Source organism: Polypterus senegalus, chromosome 6 (genome assembly GCF_016835505.1).
Source record: "Polypterus senegalus isolate Bchr_013 chromosome 6, ASM1683550v1, whole genome shotgun sequence".
Classification (NCBI taxonomy): Eukaryota; Metazoa; Chordata; class Cladistia; order Polypteriformes; family Polypteridae; genus Polypterus; species Polypterus senegalus.
In genome coordinates, this window is record NC_053159.1 from 57,710,214 (window position 1) to 57,731,678 (window position 21,465).

The following is a 21,465-nucleotide window of genomic DNA, read 5'->3' on the forward strand; positions in this document are numbered from 1 at the left end:
CAAAGCACGGTGTAAACCGTAAGTTTAAATTAAGTTTATGGACACGCTCCCGCTGCCGTTTGTCATGCCTTCATCGAATAATTTATTCGCGAGATACAAGTTTAATGAGAAGACATGAGGTATAAACGAGACTTTGGATCACTTTGTAACGGAGTTAAAATTGCTGTAGCGAGAAACTTTTAAGTGCCGGGTCTTAGCTAACATTAAATAAAGCCGTGGACATTGCAACATCACACAAGAGAGCAGCTCACGTGAACTGACTGAACTCAGTACGAGTGATCACTTCCATGCATCAAACCTGTTCAAAAAACGCATTACACAACTGACAAGGTAGGAAAAGAATATGCTCCGAGTTGAGCTCCACAGCTAACGCGGTCTTGCGGAAGCAACTTCGTCATGCTGCCACCAAATACTCACAGAAAAATCCACAAGTTAATACACACGCTGTCTCTAGAGTTTCTCCACACTCAATGTATTCCTCGCATCCCCGTTATACTCTCTGATCTCCCATTTCAAATCAAATGCCTCCAATTTCCAGTAAGGCTCAGCTTCGCGATGACAAGTAATAAGTCTCAGGGACAGACCCTACAAAAGGTTGCCATTGATTTCAGGCAAGATTGCTTTTCTCCTGGATAACTATACGTTGCATTCTCAAGAGTGAGCTTGCGCAGCTTCGTCACATTACAACCGGAGTGCTGAACTGACAATGTGCTATATAAAGAGAACTATACCAATCATAATAAACGAACGATAAAACAGCGGAAAACCCGAGGATTAAATAAAAAGGCAGCTTCCTTGGTGAAGCAAGGAAAAAGGATGGCCTTATATGTCGTTCGTTTATAAAACAGCGGAGAAGCTGTGTAAAGGCTGTAAACATTGCTTTTCTCCTGGACAAATATAGATTGCATTCTCAAGAGTAAGCTCAGTGCACAGCTTGGTCATATTACAACCGGAGTGCTGAACTGACAACGTGGTATATGAAGAGATCCTTAAAAAAATAGTTTTTGGTATATTTTCCCTCAGTTTTTAAAAAGGTTTTCTTCTTAAGAAAAATTTAAAAGCAGTACTTCGTCGCTGCGAAGCGTGGGGATTTTGCTATATACAGTATATATATATGTATGTATATATATATGTAGGTCTGTTGTGGTGAAAAAGGAGCTGAGCCGTAAGGCAAAGCTCTCAATTTACCAGTCGATCTACATTCCTACCCTCACCTATGGTCATGAGCTATGGGTAGTGACCGAAAGAACGAGATCTCAAATACAAGTGGCTGAAATGAGTTTCCTCCGCAGGGTATCTGGGCTTTCCCTTAAAGATAGGGTGAGAAGTTCAGTCATCCAGAAGGGGCTCAGAGTAGAGCCGCTGCTCCTCCGCATCAAGAGGAGTCAGATGAGGTGGCTCGGGCATCTGATGAGGATGCCTTCTGGACGCCTCCCTGGTGAGGTGTTCCGGGCACGTCCAACTGGGAGGAGGCCCCGGGGAAGACGGCTGGCCTGGGAAACACCTTGGGATTCTCCCGGAAGAGCTGGAAGAAGTGGCCGGGGAGAGGGAAGTCTGGGCCTCTCTGCTTAAGCTGCTACACCATGCGAATAAGCGGAATTTTATATATATATATATATATATATATATATATATATATATACACAGTGGAACCTCAGTTTACGAGTAACTTGGTTTACGAGTGTTTTGCAAGACGAGCAAAAATTTTTAATAAATTTTGACTTGATAAACGAGCGATGTCTTGCAATACGAGCATTATGGATACACTTTGTCTGCTGAGCGTCATGTGATCACAACTGAGCTGATGGTTCTTCTCTCTCTCTCCTTATCTCGCTCGCTTGCCCAGCACCTCTCTCTCTCTCCTTATCTTGCTTGCTTGCTCGCCCAGCATGTCTCTCTGTTTACAGCGCGTCTCTCTCTCTCTCTCCTTATCTCTCTCTCTCCTTATCTCGCTCTCCCAGTGCGTCTCTCTCTCTTATGAGGGGCCAAACAGGCCATAAATCATATATTTCTGTGTGTAATCTATTGGTTTATGTGTGAACACTATTGGTTTATGAATATTTACTATCGGTTTGCGTGCATAAATAATTGGTTGGCCTGCATACAATACTGGTTTCATTCATATGAACTATATTGGTTCGTGTCCGTATATTATCCGTTTGCACGTGCATATCACTGGTTTGCATATGAACTATATTGATTTGCGTGTGTATATCAAAGGTTCCAGTACGTTTGTTATTGGTTTGTGAGTGAACTGCATTGGTTTTCACTTGCATGTTATCGGTTTGCGTATGAATTATATTGGCTTGCGTCCTGTGACGGTCTAACAATGGATTTGCGTATGCACTATATTGGTTTCATGTGGGTAACCTGTCGATTTTGCGCTTGAACTCTATTGGTTGTATGCGTGCACTATGTCGGTTTCGCGTATGAAACATATTGGTTATGCGTGCGCACCCTATCGCAACACTGTGTATGAACTATATCGGTTCTGCGTGTGAACTATATTGGTTGTTCACGTGATCTTCAGAGGAAATGGGCGGAGCAAGAAACAGAAACTCAAGGGCCGGTAGAGTCATGGAGTGTAAAGACCAGTGGCTAGAAGACGTATCTGCGTTTAAACGGCACTATATATTTTTTCCGCAACCATACGTTTGCGAAAGGACTTGGTGGTAATTATTACTATTTAACAGAATCTGCCCTTGAGTCTGTAATGAACATAAGCCTGAAGTTAGGTACGTATTGGGCCGTCTTCTTATTCGGTCCCATCTACATGCTTGCTTGCAACCCGCAGCTGTACTTGTCCACACAGTATTTGCAAAACAGTTACTTATTCTAAAGGCAAAATATTCAACATTTACGATTGACGTCTTTATGCAACATAACATTTAGTTACTACTAGTTAGATTTATTATGCCCGGCGACCCCGCACCGCACAGACAGGTGAAGTGACTTGTTCAGGGTCACACATCAGTGTCAGTCTCAGGACTTGAACCCACGAACAAAGGGTTGAAAGTGCAAAGCCCTAACCACAATGCTTGCACATCTATAACGTGTATATTAATTGACTAAACGTGTCCATTCTTTGAAAAGCTAAACATTTAACATTTAGGACCTGCATGGGTCAGTTACATCATATTGGGCCACCTTACCTTTCACAGTTTTGTGAAAGGACAGATGTGTTTTTTTAAGATGTAGCGGAGTGAAACTGACAATGTATTCCCACTTCAATATTAGATAAATGGGATTTACTTTGATATTTAATGGGCACTGTAAAGTGTTAAATGATGTTGGGCCACCCTAATTTTCATAGTTTTGTGACATTGACGTAAATAAACTTGTCCAGGACAGATTCATTTATTAAATTAGAGTTTAACAATTTTAACCTGTGCAGGACCAAAACGTGGAATATATATTTTTAAAAATAATGGATCAGTCTGTAATGATGCTGATTAATGTACACACTGTAGAATATTTTGCCTTGCTGTTATAATAGAATAAGAAGCCACTTTGCAAAAGCTGTGTCAATAAGTAGCTGACTGCAAGCTTATACTGGAAGCAGCTGGGAGTGAATAAAACGCCAGCCGAATGCGTACCTAACTTCAGCCCTATGATCATTTCAGAATTAAGGGAAAATACTGGTAAAAAGAATTACCACCTGTTGTGATGTGAGATTTTACATATAACTTGATAAATGTTTTGTATGTCTTTATTTATAATTTAGGCAAACCAATGTACTTTAGAGGTACCTTGGTGAGAGGCATTCTTGTTTATCCCCCATGTTTACGACTTTTCTTTGTAATTTTACGACAGGATTTGGGGGATGTGTCTTAAACCAGTTTGATGAGCATTTCTTTACTAAAGTCTTTTCTCCCATCCCCCACACAAAGCCAGGTTAGTGTAATAGATGGTCTTGGGGGGGCAGGAGATAAGATGTTCTATTTCACCCATTGGTCTGAGGTATGGCTGTTTGGAATTGGCTTGTCTCAGAGGCCTTCAAGTACCATGATATCCTATTCGCTGTAGGGAGTTGGACAGAAAAGCTATAAATTTGCTTGCTCAACCACATTCTCTCTCTCTGACTGACCCACATATGATGATGAAGACATTACATTGAAGAGCACAGCTCAGCAGCCATATTGAACAGACATGTGGCTGAAAGCTGAGCACCAACGATGCCTTAACTAGAGACATTTTAAGTAACTGCAAGTCTGTGTGCCACCTGAATTACACATCACCATTTTATCAGGTTGTATGGTTGCCAATATTCAAATGTACTTTGCATTTTGTTATTATTTATGAATATTATCAGTAATACAATATTTTATGTGTAACTTAACTCCTGCTCGTCTTTTTACTACATCTAATTGCCTGAGGTTATAGATATAGAAGGGACGGTGGGGAGAAGTTATAAACAGTGGTAAGTCTGTGAGATTAGGTATTCTAAGGCTACATATTAATAATACAATAGGGGACAGTAGAGCAATACATATATTACTCTACCAAGATAAAACACCACCAAGCCCTTTAGCAAACATACAGTGACGTGCAAAAATATTCAATCCCTTTAAAAGGCATCCTAATTTTCTGCATGACAAAAGATTTGTCCATATATTTATCCATTTGGTATTTTTAATGTGAACTCTTGTGCTGTAACAAAACGTTATCAAACTCCAAATAACTAAAGAAAAACTCCAAAGTGATTGTTTGCCTAAGTATTCAAGCCCAACATATTCATACTTTGTCAAGAACCTTCTTGCTGCAGTAGCAGCCTTCATTCTTTTGGGGGTATGTACTGTAAATATGTCCCAGTTCTGCACAGTGCTCAGGTGTGATTCTTCCCTATTCTTCTTGGCATGATTTCTAGGTACCCTCTATGTTGGTGGGATGGTATCTCTGAACAGCAGTTTTCAAACAATGCCCCAGATTCTCAACAGGGTCAAGATGAGGGCTTTGACTTGGCCATTACGAAACATTCACCTGTCTGTTTTTGAGCCATCCCAGTGTCATTTTGGTCTAATGCTTAGGGTCATTGTCATCTTGAAAGATGAATCTTCTCCAGAGCTTTAAATTCATAGCAGACTGGAACGAGTAATCCTGCAGTATTGTGTGGTATTTGGGCCCATCTATTGTCCCTTCAGCTCTGACAAGATTCTCAGTCCCGGCACATGAAAACATCCCCACTGCCACCACCATATTCCACTGTAGGTCTGGCGTTTCTTGTGGCATGGGCAGTGTTTGTTTTACACCACACATTCTGTACCTCTTTGAAGTCTGAGAAAAAAGTTCTATTTTGGTTTCATTTGACCATAAACCCTTCTCCCCACATTTAACTGGAAAAACGCCACATGTGCTTTTATGTGGACCATCTTAAGGAATGGCTTCTTTCTTACCACCCTCCTGTAGAGGCCTGTTTAATGGAGAGCTCTTGAAATTGTGGACCCCTGCACCTTCATTCCAGTTTCAGCCACAAAGCATTGCAAACATCTAAGAGTGACAGCTGGATTTCTAGTCTCCTCTCTCTCCAGTGGATGTCTAACTCTGATGTTCAGTCTTGAGGGACGGCCTGCTCTAGTAAGAGTCTGGGTGCTGTGATGAACCTTTCACTTTCTGATGATGGATCCAGCAGTGCGCAATGGGACATTCAAACTGTTGATATTTTTATAGTTGTTTCCTGCTACCTTGTGCATTTCAATAACTTTGTTTCTCACATCAGCAGAATCTTAATTTTTTCAGTGACTGTCCACCAAAGACTACGGCCCCTACAAAGGGGGCTTTTTATATGCAAAGAGAAAGTAGCACCTCATTATGTTCAATATGACTGTCAAATGTATGCCACCTTTGTAATTAATTTGTCATTGGTGTAAACCTGGAGCTTCCAAAGCAAAGGTTTAAACACTTATGTAAACACTAACTTTGGAGATTTTCTTCTTCAATTAAATGTCTACATAAAATAGTTTATTTTGACTTTGGAAATGTTTTGTTACAGCATAAGAAAAAATATGGAATGAATAAATATGTACAAATATTTTGTCTTGCATAAAATTATGACAACTTTCAAGGGGATTGAATACTTTTGCAAGCCACAGTATGTTTGTGAAAGGGTTTGGTGGTAATTATTTTTAAGTTAGGTGCACATTCAGCTGCCTTTTTATTCACTTCTAGCTAAATTAAGTATAAGTTTGCAGTCAGCTACTTATTCACAAACCAGCTTCTTCTTCTATATTAACAGCAAGGCAAAATATTCTACAGTGTACATTAATCCGCTGTCTTTGCAGCGTCGGGGGCACTGGGCGAATGTAACCAGTAGTATCTAAATGTTGTATGTTGCATAAAGGCGTTTGTAAATGTAGAATATTTTGCCTTCAGAATGAATAACTAGTTTCAAAAGTTGTGTGAAGAAGTACTGTCGCCGGGTGCGGAATCAAATAAGACGACGGCCCAATACGTACCTAACTTCAGCTTTGTGTTCATTACAGACTCAAGGGTAGATTCTGTTAAATAGTAATAATTACCACAAAGTCCTTTCGCAAACGAATTAAACGGAAAAAATATATAGTGCCGTTTAAACGCAGATGCGTCTTCTAGCCACTGGTCTTTACACTCCATGACTCTACCGGCCCTTGAGTTTCTGTTTCTTGCTCCGCCCATTTCCTCTGAAGATCACGTGAACAACCAATATAGTTCACACGCAGAACCGATATAGTTCATACACAGAGTTGCGATAGGGTGCGCACGCATAACCAATATGTTTCATACGCGAAACCAACATAGTGCACGCATACAACCAATAGAGTTCAAGCGCAAAATCGACAGGTTACCCACATGAAACCAATATAGTGCAGACGCAAATCCATTGTTAGACCGTCACAGGACGCAAGCCAATATGATTCATACGCAAACCGATAACATGCAAGCGTAAACCAATGCAGTTCACTCACAAACCAATAACAAGCGTACTGGAACCAGTGATGTATACACGCAAATCAATATTGTTCATATGCAAACCAGTGATATGCACGTACAAACGGATAATATACGGACACGAACCAATATAGTTCATATGAATGAAACCAGTATTGTATGCAGGCAAACCAAGTATGTATGCACGCAAACCGATAGTAAATATTCATAATTCAATAGTGTTCACACATAAACCAATAGATTACACACATAAATATATGATTTATGGCCTGTTTGGCCCCTCATACTCTCTCCTTATCTCGCTCGCCCAGCGCGTCTCACTGTTTACTACAGCATTGTGACTGTGTGTGTGCGCTGTGAAGTGCGAGTCCCCATCTTGCTCCCCAAAACACGAAGCTGAGTCTCAGTACTTTAACACTAGTTTTATTCAGCTTGAAACAGCAACAGCGCTGTTATTTATTGCAGCGGGATCTTTATAATGTTCCTTGTATGACCCATTGACGACAGGCGCTTATAGCATGTCTGCGATCTTTTTGGATGCGCTTATACGGCGAACTGCTACAGCGCTGGGAGACTGCGATTGCTTTGGGACACTCTTCTGCGTGTCTTCCTGTTGGGTGGAATCCCACATGAGTTTAGAAACTCACCCCAGCCATGATTCTTTTTAAAGGTAAAGTGCAGGTTAATTTGTATTATGTATTTTACTTTATACTTTGTCTTAATCATTTTTATATGAATAGTTTTGGGTTGTGGAACGAATCATCTGAGTTTCCATTATTTCTTATGGGGAAATTTGCTTTGATATACGAGTGTTTTGGATTACGAGCATGTTTCCGGAACGAATTATGCTCGCAAACCGAGGTTCCACTCTGTATATATATATATATATATATGTGTGTGTGTGTGTGTGTGTGTGTGTGTATGTATGTCTATATATATATATATATATATATATATATATATATATATATATATATGTATATGTATGTATGTGTGTATATATGTGTATATTTATCTGTATGTATGTATGTGCATATGTATATATGTATGTGTGTTTGTGTATATGTATGTGTATATATATATGTTGATATGTGTATATATTGTGATAAAGGCGCTATATAGCGCCCGACCCGGCACAGAATACGCAGAGGCACGTGTTCACACTCAAGGATCTTTTATTTTGTTTTTTCAGCCGTGTGACACGTCTTCCCCGTGCCACACAGCCCAAACACAGTCCCAAGTACAAAATCCAAACACAACCAAACACTTTCCTGCTCCACCACTCCTCCCAGGCAACCTCGTCCTCTCCCTCACGATTCTGGCCTCGATTGCTGGGAAGCGGGTCCTTTTATACCCCACCCGGAAGTGATCCAGGTGCCTGACCAGCTGGTCTTAATTGCACCTCCGGGTGGGGCTGATAAACTGTCCAGTGTGGTGGCTGGTTCTCTGCAGCACCCCCTAGCGGCCACCCCATCTCCCAACCGGGCTGCTGTGGTGGACTCCATGTTCCATGGAGCCACGGGGGAGTGAGGAGGAATCCACTGCCAGGGAGACTGCCCCCAAGCGCCCCGGGGAAGGTATATAAGGAACATATTGTAATGTCCATGATGGCTCCCCCGGGACGTATGCGGCAGAGGCGTCCCGGCCGGGCATGGGACCCGGCTGTCCGTCACAATATATATATGTATATATATGTGGATGTGTATATGTATACATACTGTATATAGATATGTATATATGTTTATATGTGTGTATGTCTGTGTGTGTGTATGTGTATACATATATATATATATATATATATATATATATATAATTATATAAATTGTGGAGGATTGCTGGCTTCTCATGCCGATCCACACCCCCAGGCCGCCAGGAGGAGCCCTCCCGACAGCAGGATAGTGCCCCGAGGTCCAGCAGGGCCTCATGGACTTTGTAGTATTTATACACAGCCCTGCTGGATACCTTGGGGGCCACCAGGAGTCGCTGTAGGGGGGGCTTATGGGCTCTTTTGTGCCTTATGACCCGGGGGTATGTCACGGTCACGTGACGGGAAGGAATGATGTGCTCCCGGGTTAAAATAAAAGACTGATTGCCCTGACCTGGAAGGAATAAGGAACTGTGGACTGCTGGGACAGGAACACCTCCGGGTCAGGGGCTTTAAGAGGACTGTGGCTCAGTCTAGACACTGAGCTGTGCTGGGAGGTGGAGGAGCAAAGTGTCTGGGCGAGGAGGAGAGTTAATAGTTGATTGTGTGAAAAAGAGTTTAGTGTAATTGTATGAGTAGTGTGGAGGGTGCTTGGTGCACTGAAGAACAAAGTAAAAAGTATTGGACTTTTACCTGGTGTCTGGAGTTGTACCTGAGGGTTCAAGGGAGCACTAGCGCCCCCTACTGCCACACTGGCGTAGCCGGCAGGATACTCTGGCCGTCTGTTGGCAGAGGACCTGCACTTAAAACAAATTTTTTTGTGGGCAGACAACCCTCGGTGGATTCCCCATTTTTTTATGCAATTGCGAACACCACACCCTACTTAAAACGCTACGGCAGTTAGCGTCATACCTATTCCGACCGTGATGGGGAAGATGACGGGGGAAAAAAGGTCAGTGCCCACGGGGTACGGACTCTAACCGACGCAGAGTTGACCTGGACCTACCTGACCGGGAGCGTGGAAGACCGAGAGCTAATTCAGGCTGAGCTAGCCCGAGTAGCGCGACTATCGGGACACGGCGAGCGGTCGAGTGCCTCGGATTCCCTAGATGCTCTGGGGACGTCGCCGCCTGCTACGGAGGTATGCGCAGGTAAACCGCCCGACGTACGGGGGGGGGTATTTATCCTGTTTTGCAGACGCCCGCAGACAGACTATTAGCGGCGTCTCAGATGCCTGCCTCGTGGTCTGGCAAAATGGAAAGTAAGTGACGACAACAGACTGGTCACCCGCGGTGGATGGCGGGATGGTGAAGGTTACCCGGAGTCCTCCGACGAGGCCGGTCGTCTCCTGACGGGTCCGAGCCTCCTGAAAGGGAAGGGGAAGGCGAGCGAAGCGCCACTGAAACACGCCGCAACAGACGAAGAGGGACGGGTTGTGGCTGAAGGGTCTGCCGGTGGAAAAGAAAAGGCAGATCTTAGCCGGCTCGGAGTAGCCAGCCATTCCTCTGAGTACTCCAAGTCCCAAGAGCCTTTGTGCGACCCAGCTGAACACGTGCCAGGAGGGGACGTGCTCATTGGTTCCCGGCTGGCGGGTAAGCGAAACGCGGAAGCGCAAACCACTCCGGCCGTAAACATTAACTGTTTGGACTTACGGGGGCTCGAGGAATACCTCGCGCCCTTACGCCGTTTCTTGCAGGAATATGGTGAACTGAAAGAACGAGAGGAGGAACTGGGAGCGACGGCAGCAGCACCCTTGAAGGCACTAGTGGATTTCGTGCAGCGGCTGGGCCGGGAAGCTCCGGAGGTGGTCGATGCGGGAGCGCTGGTAAGTCCCTCCCATGTCGTAGAGCATAAAGGGACACAGTGCGAACCGGCACCGCAAACAATAAGTAGCGCGTGTTAAAGCACCGTGTACCCGACAAAGGATTGTGGCACAATGACCGACCGGTTGGTAAAAGGAGTAAACGGTCCGGGGCATGCGTGTGACGGGGCCGCCCGGTTGTATGTGCGAGGTAGCGCCGCTCGTCCCGGGGCAGCTGAATGGTGCTGTTCCCCGGCACGAAGCGAAGCTATTGACGCCGCCTCCTACTAATCGTAGGACAACGGGTGCACAGACAGCAAAGAGGCTTTCTTCTTTCCATACAGAGCCTCAAGCTGAGCACAAGCCCCAGATGAAACAGGAGGTCCCCAAACCAAAGCATGGGTCTCCTGACATGTCTGAGAGAAGGCTTGAGGGCAGCCAAGCGGCCGTAATGCCCTCCCTGGCAGGTGAAAGGGCGGAGACGACACTGATGGAGTTCCCGAGATGTCTTTGGTCCCGCAGAGGGAAGCAACCAGGAGGGCTTCGTCGGTGTTACAATTGCCGGCGACCGGGCCATGAGTGGCGCCATTGTCCCCGGGGAGACAGGAGGTACACCGTCCCCCCAAGGTTCGCTCGAGGACAGGGGCAATGCAGTCAAGGCCCAGATGACGCGTCCTCGCTAAGGGGATGACTGTGGAGGACTGCCGGCTTCTCATATATATATATATATATGACAGCAACACTCATAACAGTGACAAAACAATTACATTGACAATCATGTTACGTTATTTTTAAAATGTTTCCTTTTCTTTTTCTTAACTTCTTTAACACACTACTTCTCCGCTGCGAAGTGCGGGTATTTTGCTAGTGGACAATAAAACTGCTCTGTTGTTACTCACCCACTTAGTCAAATGGAATCCCCCTTTGAGGCATAGAGCTTGGAGGTCTTTTGCCAGCTTTATTGCTTGTTCTTCTGTTGTCACTGACCTTAAATTGTTATCCACGTAGAAGTTGTTGAGAACGGTGTTAACAGCTTCCTCAGGAAATGCATCTCTGGCATCTTTGGCTGTTCTATGCAAAGCATAAGAAGCACAACTAGGTGAAGAAGTAGCACCAAAAAGATGTACTGTTATTTTGAATTCTATTTACTTAGATTGCCTTCAGGCCACCATAGAAAACGTAAAAGATCAGTGTTTTTGTCTGGTATCTTAACTTGGTAGAACATTGACTTAATGTCTGCCATTAAGGCTACTGGCTCCTTTCTGATTCTTGTAAGGATGCCAATGAGTGTGTTAGTTAGGTCAGGGCCTTTTAGTAATTGTTCATTAAGTGAAATCCCCTGGGAGGTGGCAGTGCAGTCAAAGACCACTCAAATCCTATTTTTCTTTGGATGATACACACCATGATGTGGGATTTACCACACTCTGCCTTCATTGCAATTCAGGCTTTCTTTGGGTACCTTAACAGCATAACCATTGTCTATAATGTCTTTCATGAAGGCTTTATAGTCTTCGTGGAAACCTGAATTTTTGCTCAATTTTCATTTGAGTCCAATAGAACGCTTTTCAGCAATACAGCGGTTATTCTGCATTTTAAGTGTTTCATCCTTCAAGGGTAAATTTAAACAATAGTGGCCACCTACCAGTCTCGCAGATTCTGAGGCTATACGCATGAACTCGATGTCTTCCTGTGACATCTCCTTTTCTTCACAGCTGCGCTCTGGAAAATCTGTGTTATACTGTTGCAGCAACATATCTTCAATCTCTGTTATTGACATACAGTTGATGGAATGTTTAGAAATCTTACCACTTTGTTTTACGAGGTCATTTATCTCTTTGTGTGGTCCACCAACCACCCATCCAAGTGCAGGTTTCATGGCATGAGGTCCACCTCCTTGGCTAGGTATAATTCGTGACTGGTTGAAGATTTTTGGGTAGTTGATTCCTATTAAAAGATCAACTTCAGAGTCAATATGAGATAGACATACAGTGGTGTGAAAAACTATTTTCCCCCTTCCTGATTTCTTATTCTTTTGCATGTTTGTCACACAAACTGTTTCTGATCATCAAACACATTTAACCATTAGTCAAATATAACACAAGTAAACACAAAATGCAGTTTTTAAATGATGGTTTTTATTATTTAGGAGAAAAAATCCAAACCTACATGGCCCTGTGTGAAAAAGTAATTGCCCCCTTGTTAAAAAATAACCTAACTGTGGTGTATCACACCTGAGTTCAATTTCCGTAGCCACCCCCAGGCCTGATTACTGCCACACCTGTTTCAATCAAGAAATCGCTTAAATAGGAGCTGCCTGACATAGAGAAGTAGACCAAAAGCACCTCAAAAGCTAGACATCATGCCAAGATCCAAAGAAATTCAGGAACAAATGAGAACAGAAGTAATTGAGATCTATCAGTCTGGTAAAGGTTATAAAGCCATTTCTAAAGCTTTGGGACTCCAGCGAACCACAGTAAGAGCCATTATCCACAAATGGCAAAAACATGGAACAGTGGTGAACCTTCCCAGGAGTGGCCGGCCGACAAAAATTACCCCAAGAGCGCAGAGATGACTCATCCGAGAGATCACAAAAGACCCCAGGACAACGTCTAAAGAACTGCTGGCCTCACTTGCCTTAATTAAGGTCAGTGTTCACGACTCTACCATAAGAAAGAGACTGGGCAAAATCGGCCTGCATGGCAGATTTCCAAAACACAAACCACTGTTAAGCAAAAAGAACATTAGGACTCGTTTCAATTTTGCTAAGAAACATCTCAATGATTGCCAAGACTTTTGGGAAAATACCTTGTGGACTGATGAGGCAAAAGTTGAACTTTTTGGAAGGCAAATGTCCCGTTACATCTGGCGTAAAAGGAACACAGCATTTCAGAAAAAGAACATCATACCAACAGTAAAATATGGTGGTGGTAGTGTGATGGTCTGGGGTTGTTTTGCTGCTTCAGGACCTGGAAGGCTTGCTGTGATAGATGGAACCATGAATTCTACTGTCTACCAAAAAATCCTGAAGGAGAATGTCCGGCCATCTGTTCGTCAACTCAAGCTGAAGCGATCTTGGGTGCTGCAACAGGACAATGACCCAAAACATGCCAGCAAATCCACCTCTGAATGGCTGAAGAAAAACAAAATGAAGACTTTGGAGTGGCCTAGTCAAAGTCCTGACCTGAATCCAATTGAGATGCTATGGCATGACCTTAAAAAGGTGGTTCATGCTAGAAAACCCTCAAATAAAGCTGAATTACAACAATTCTGCAAAGATGAGTGGGCCAAAATTCCTCCAGAGCTGTAAAGACTCATTGCAAGTTATTGCAAATGCTTGATTGCAGTTATTGCTGCTAAGGGTGGCCCAACCAGTTATTAGGTTCAGGGGGCAATTACTTTTTCACACAGGGCCATGTAGGTTTGGATTTTTTTTTCTCCCTAAATAATAAAAACCATCATTTAAAAACTGCATTTTGTGTTTACTTGTGTTACAGTATATTTGACTAATGGTTAAATGTGTTTGATGATCAGAAACATTTTGTGTGACAAACATGCAAAAGAATAAGAAATCAGGAAGGGGGCAAATAGTTTTTCACACCGCAGCATATTTTCCTAATAACTAACTACCTCCTTAGTAATCCTTGTTTACTTTTGGGAGATTATTGACTTCTACACACATATAAACTATAACATATACCAAATATAAGTTTAAAGTATTTACCATTTCTCTGTATATTGTACCTTGCATTTTCCTTTTCTAATACTCTTTGCCTTCTCCTTGACCATTCTTGTTCTACAAAAATATTGAAAGAATCTTTTTGGGTTATCTTACATATTTTTTTCTGCAATAAATCTCCAGCTGCCTTTTAGGCTTCGTAATATCCTTTTAAACCATCACACTCATTTGTCCTGTGGTTATTGGTTTCCTTTGTAATATCCTTTTTAGCTCTTTATTTACTCACAACAAAGTTCTCTTTAATTTCTTACTGTTCTAAATTATGTATTAAACCTATCCTGCATTATATATGTATATTTAAACCTGACACTCTTCTCTTTAACTGCCTCTACAGTTTATTTTATTTAGTGTTGCTGCATCTGCTCAAAATGTATCCCTCCAGTATGAAAACTGTTTTTGTTTTTGAATGTGCAACCTGCCAAAACACTGTGAAATGATCTTTCTTGTTTTAATCATAGATCAATGTCCTAATATTCTACTGTGGAATTTTCTGAAACAGCCTAAACACATTTTTTTCTTCACGTATTGCAAACTGCTTAGACTCTGCAGCAGCCTTTCACCACGGTTTTCCCTCTACCTAGTTACAAGTTTGGAATGAGATTTTGTTGTTGGCTATACAGTATTATTTCTTTAAATATGACCTTGTGAATTAAAAAAAATGAAAGTCTCGTCTAATCTGACCATTTGACCTGTAGGTAAAGATAATGTTTTGAAGTTGGGTGTAACTATATTACTGCTAAGCTAAATTTGGAGTGATCTCTTGTCTAAATGGGCGGAGTGGTGGCTCTGGGGCTAGGGATCTGCATTGGCAATCGGAAGATTGCCGTTTCAAATCCCATAAATGCCAAAAGGGACTCTGATCTGTTGGCCCCTTGAGTAAGGCCCTTAAACCTGCAATTGCTCTGTCCTGAGTATGATGTTAATCTGTATACAGCCCTGCACGTAGGCCCTCCAACCTGCAGGGAAAAACTTGGGGGTTGGTGGCAGAATTGGCACTCCAGCCACCATAAAAACCTCACACTGGTTCCACTCCATCTTTACTAGTGTGGTGCTGAGTGTTCACCTGTTGCATGGCTGCACACGGGTCCTAATCTGGGATCCTGAGTTGGTATGTCATGTGGTGTGTGTGGAAATGCGCTGTATCAGCGCATGCTCCTAACCTCTCTCTCCTCTCTCCTGTCTAAAAACTACCAGTGATGAAACAAGTGCTGTCAGCACAATTGCTTTCTCTGCAATATTATGGTGACCTTCCTCTTTATCAATAAAAGACAAGCAACTATATAAGAAATGTGTCATTTCAATTTTTTATATCTTAAAAAAGGTTGAATTTTTATTTACCAAGTCACCTGTTTTTACAGTTTTTTTCATGTGAAATTGTAACCGTCTTTAAAGATATGTTGATAAGCACATTTTATACAAACAAACAGTATGATATCATGCATTTTAACAGTGTCAGAATTCTAAAGTGGAAAGTGGAATCTATTTCTAAAAATTGTTACATTTTACAAGGTGTTGTGCAAGGCGTGACTCTGTTCCCTATTTAAGCCTTAGATTTTGTCCACACATCATTATTTCTGCACAGAAAACTGAATTTGACTGTCTATAACTAAAACAGTTTTTGTGGTGATATATAATCGTATAATGATACATATAAACCTTCTTTACTTTCAGAGATGTTATCAAAAGAATAGATCAGACGGAATTTGAAGGATTTGAATACATTAACCCTTTGCTGCTATCAACAGAAGAAGCCTTATGAAGAAAGAGGATCCAATTTGATTCTGTTGCCTGTGTATCATAGGCCATGTTCTACAGTAGCCACTGGTCATAGGAAAAGGAAAAGAAACAAGAAACCTACTGCATGTATGCAAAAGTGGGAAGACTAGCCTGACTCTCAAAACAAATCTGAATGTTTGTTTGGGAATGTGCTGCAAAGTTATTTAAGTAAAAAAAATCAAACTGGTTGGACAGTGATAGCTTTTCACCCACCTACTACTGATATTCATGTTTTAACTATTTTGGTTGTGTCACTACTAAAGAGTTTGTAAATATAAAACGCCTGTGCATTTTTGTGCCTGCTTGAATTACAGATCTGAAAATATTACTTTCAACCCTGGGAACATCAGAGTTCTACTTTTAGAACTTGGTTTGTGCACTTTTTGTTTTAATAAATGTTAGATATTATTAAGGAGGACAGGTCTAAAATGATGATATTTTAATCTTATAAAATATACAAGTATACAGTAAAGTATAAATATTAGCTCTGTAAATCACAGCTACTGTATTTATTTATTTTAAAAAAAAGGACAGCAGAAAGGGGCGGAGCAGAAGTGTAAAAAGTGCCTATTGAAATTTGTTTGATTTCTACGCAGATCCCTATTTGCACTTCTGATGCTTTCATTGCTATTAATCAGACTCTCTACAGCAGTGCACATCAAAATATTGAAACTCGATTGTGGATGTCGAGGTACTGACAACCTTGGAAGTGGTAACCTGGTAAACAGTTATCTGGACTAATTAAGAAATACTTTGAAGAGAATTAGTATCTTCTAATTCTGATAAGTTCTTAACATATTAATATTTAACATATTAATATTTGGTAATCAAATGTTTGATTTGGTATTAGTACTTAAATTAGGAACTTTAAAGTATGTCAACAGAGTCTGAAAGAAAATTCTGAAATATGTAAGGTGTGTTTCTTCCAAATAATACAGAATGTAAATGTGCCAAACTTACAGTACTCAACTTTTATTAAGTTGAAATTTCTGTTAGCAAAAAGATGTAAAAGAACTTGTAAAAGTGACTTCTTTAAAACAAGACTACAAAAATCATGCAATTTTTTTTCTTCCTTCTACAGATTACATTCCTCAGTTTCTAGTTTTTCTGCTTTGGTAGTTTTTGGCATATTATACCACATGTTTTTCTGTAATTCTGTTGATTACACCAAAGTTTAGCTTGTCAGATCTTTTTTTTATTCTAGATTTGTCTCTTAATTTCTGACCTTGTCAGCTGGTATATTTCCTATGGTTTGTTAAATGTGTTTGTTTTATCTGTACGGGGACTACTTAAAACAAATTATGACTGAGTATAAAATTATTGATTTAGACATGTACTGTATTCCTTTTTTGAAATGCAAATATTATAATTATATAAAATAATTATTTCAAATGTTTTCGTAATCATCTAAACACTGTACATGCTTATTTTGGAAGAAAAGGAATGAAAATCTTGGATCATTTGATTGGATAAAATGTACAGTATATTCTAGCCGAACACCACCTTGAAATTAGAATATCTGCATTGCCATTTTAATTAAAAATATGAATAATTGTATTTAACCCTAAACTTTTAAGACCTTGTATTTTTCATCTAAAATTTGCAGTGATTTGTTCCTAACGTTGATATTTATTACTCTAGACTTCCATATTTCCTCTTGAGCTTAAGATAAGCAATAAATGTGAAACTGAACTAGTTCTTTGTCAAGTGTATACAGTTTTACAAAAGCTTCAGGTTGTTACAAATGTTTCAGTAGCAGGGACTCTTTTGTAACCAGAATTTAAAAGTACAAAGCAAAACGTGTTCAAGAGGTGTGCGGAGGAGAAATATTTTATAAAATGAATTCTTTGATATAAATTTAAATTATGTGTGAACATTTAAAGAAATCTAGCATTAAACAGCTACTGATTATTTTGATTTTGATGTGCTGTGGAATTAGACAATTAGTCTTAAAAACACATTATAAAATTAAATTAAAAACCTGTATCCTTTATTTTACATTTTCTGTATTGAGCACCAGCCCAAGGCAGATATTGCCAATGCTTATATATTCCTGTTTATAAAGTATTTGGAGTGCTGTCAGGTTTGGAGTCTAGTTCCCTACTTCATTACTCCACTAGCCCTATGATTAATTCAGATTTTTTTTTATTTCTGTGTTTTTTATATAGCTAAATGACATTTTGAATATTCAAAGAATATTAGGATATTTTCAAATGCAGGACAAATGCTGCTTTATAGTTTGCAACAGAAATCTCCAGCAAGCCAACCTGAGAATTTTTATTTCTGTCACATTGTATTTTAATGAAAAAATAGTATTAAATAAAGCAGACAATGCATTAAGTACAAAAAAGGTATATAACAAGTAGGTGTTTGATCTTAGTTGCTTGTGCTGATTGTAAAATACAGAACAACATTAGAAACATTTTGATGAGAACAGGCCATTCACCTCCCCAATCCCATCCACCAAACCTCTTCAAGATAACATCAAGTGTAGTTTTAAAGTAATGTCCTAGGATCCAGCAGCCTGTTATGGTAACATGCTCCATTAGTCTATAGCTCTCTGTGTCAAGATAAACATTACCCTTAACAACTTTCTTACTGTGTTTTTATTGAACTAACTTTAAAGTAACGGTCTCGATCCACTGTACTAATTCCCTTCATAATTTTAAACACTTCAATCAAGAATCCTCATAATCTCTGTTTTCTTCAACTGAGGGTCAACTCCTTTAATCTTTCATCATAACTCAAACCCTGCAGTCCTGGAATCAACCTAGTCACTCTTCTCTGGACTTTCTATCACTGCAATGACCTTTATATAACCAGGAGACCAAAGCTGTACTGAGTATTTCTCGTGAGGCCTAACCAGTGTGTTAAAAGTTTTAGTATAACCTTCTTGGACTTGGTACTCTACATGGCGTGCTATATAACTCAACATTCTGGTACACTTCTTAATGGCTTCTGAACACTGTCTGGAAGTTAATAGTGTTGAGTCCACTATGTCTCCTAAATCTTCTCATAAGGTGTACTTTTGATTTTCAGAGTTTTCACTGTGTATTCAAACCTAACATTTCTACTTTCTACACGTAATACTTTACATTTGTTTACATTAAATTTCATCTGTCACGAATTTGCCCAAGCCTGTGTGCTGTCCACGTCCCTCTGTAATGATTCAGTGGATTCAAGATTGTATGATGATTCACCTGTCTTGGTATCATTAGCAAACTTAACCAGCTTATTTTTCTAACCAGATCATTTGCATATATTAAAAATATTACTGGCTCCAGCACTGACCCCTGAAAGTTATGACTCTTCCCATCACCCTGTTCTGATAAGATGCCTTCTGCTTCCTATTCTTAAGTCAATACTGCAATGATCTACACATTACGCCCTGAACTAACACTTCTTTTAGTTTGATGCCCAACTTCTCATGTGGCACCTTATTAAATGCTTTTTGAAAATCTAAATAAATGTTTCTTCATAAAATTCCAGCATATTAAAACATGACCTCCTCCATCTGAGCCCATGCTCACTGCGCCACAAAACTTATAGGTCTTCATGTATAAATGGTGTGTATGCACTAAAATGTTGCGTATGCCCGTTTCCATGCTCACATTGCGATGTATAAAAACTAAACTTGGTGTAAAGCCACGCACATTCTCATGAAAGGGTCAAACCATTTTGTATGCACATTATTGGCACAGTTTTGCAAACTGCCAAAACCTAGTGTCAAAGCAGTGCTACTGTTCCTGTGTGGTTTTCCTTTATTTATTTGAATCACATCCCTGATGCGGCTGTATCAAATACACTGACATTAACCACGTATCGTTTTATTAGTTTAAGGCATCTGATTGTAATCAACCTGTAACAATATAATGATGAATTTAATGACAAAACTATTCCTAATACCATAGCTGCTTTAGCATTGCTACTCTCACTGCACCACTCAGAGTATTTTAACCTGTTGTATCTGAGTGGGGAATCACAGCTATACAGCAGCTCATCGGAAAGCTCTATGGCTGATTGTGTCAAAAGCAGAGAAATTTATCGGTGTACAGCATCTAGCACATGCTGCCTCAGCCATGGGCACAGTCTATTTGAACTTCTCCCATTTGTGAAACGCTTCAGAGCCTTTTCTGCACCATCCTCGCGGTTCAGAAACAGTTTCATCCCAAGAGCTATAAACACACTCAATCAGTCCATGAAGTGCTCCTGGTAGAACTGTTTGTACTTTTAAGTACAATAACTTCACTGTAAACTTGCATTATAGTCGTAATATTGCACAACCTGAGCTACTTATGCTTTCATACATTTTTCATTTTTTTTATCATATTATCATTATTATTATTATTGTTGTTGTTATTTTACCATTACCCTTAAATAAGTTTATGGAGGATATGCATATTGAATCTCATTGTACCATACAATAACAGGAAGAGAGTGTGTATTTCCAGATGATGACGACTGGCTTCTAAGTCGATTTAGATTTCCCGGCACTATCTTCTTGGAGCTCTTGCTATCATTTTTAAGATGAAATGCAGTAAAGTATATATTTTACATTACACAGATACATTTTAACTTCATCCCCGTTAAGGGATTGTTCCTGCCTCACACTGTATGTTTGCTGGACTGGCATGACCCTGGATGGATAGATGGACAGAGTAATTAAACATGTACTATGAAGATATTTCAATGTTTCATAAAAGTTATGAAGACTCAGTGTTCTAAGCTTACAGATGGCTTGGCATCTATTACAGAGATGATCGTGTGGCGATTGGTTACTTGGGGAAAGAAAAGGAAGGACAAGAATTGGGGATTAGTATGTTTGAAATAGACAGTATTGCTGCAATAAATTATTTCATCGAGGGTTCAAGCACAGCACAGCAAGCATCTTGCGGGATGCAGGAACAATCTCTGGATGGGGCACCAGCTAATCACTACCATTGCGCTAATGTGACCATATGTTTAATACATGCTTTAATTTATTTCATCATGAAAATGATATCAAGCATACATCTTAGTATTTAAATTGTTCAGAGAGCTGTAATATCATGAATGTAATGTATTCTGTGTCCTGTCTGCATACAAGAATGACTGTTTAATAAGAAGTAAATACTGATTCACACACATAGAGTAAATAGAATGCAAAGCATTTAACGTGCTACTTTAGCTATGATGGGATTTGAGAAACTAGTGAATCAAAAGATTTTATGATGAAGTTTATGGAGTTCTACTTTAATGGCAAAATAAACTTTGTGATTAAAGTGGAAATTTTGAGATTAAAGTTGACACTTCGTGCTATTTTACCACTGTGTCCCTATTTTTTTTTTCTTTTCTCTGTACCCTAATAAGCTTCCATATGACACTCAGACAATGGGCTACGACTCACCTTTTCACAGCAACTTTGATATCTGACAACTTCTTTTTTATTTCAGGCACTGTGCAATCACTGATCTTAAACTTTCAATCAGCTTCATTTTGTTGTTTATAAAACTACTTAAACCAACAAATAGTACGTTTTCCATTACCTCCACTTGGCATTCGCTGAAATTTTCCTTTTTTCCCCGTGCTTTTGCCATTGTTTTT

The 21,465-nt window shown here is 40.2% G+C and overlaps 1 protein-coding gene across 7 annotated transcripts in view; it reads left to right on the forward strand.

Annotated features, from left to right (window-relative positions):
- Positions 1-16,294, forward strand: part of LOC120531052 (protein kinase C zeta type) — a 677,641-nt gene extending 661,347 nt beyond the window's left edge. For all 7 annotated transcript variants that reach the window (XM_039756040.1, XM_039756039.1, XM_039756043.1 and 4 more), the window contains one exon: positions 15,778-16,294. In XM_039756040.1, the coding sequence (XP_039611974.1) occupies positions 15,778-15,865 (88 nt within the window). In that variant the 3' untranslated portion in view covers positions 15,866-16,294. The remainder of the gene's footprint in view (positions 1-15,777) is intronic.
- Positions 16,295-21,465: the final 5,171 nt, after the last annotated feature.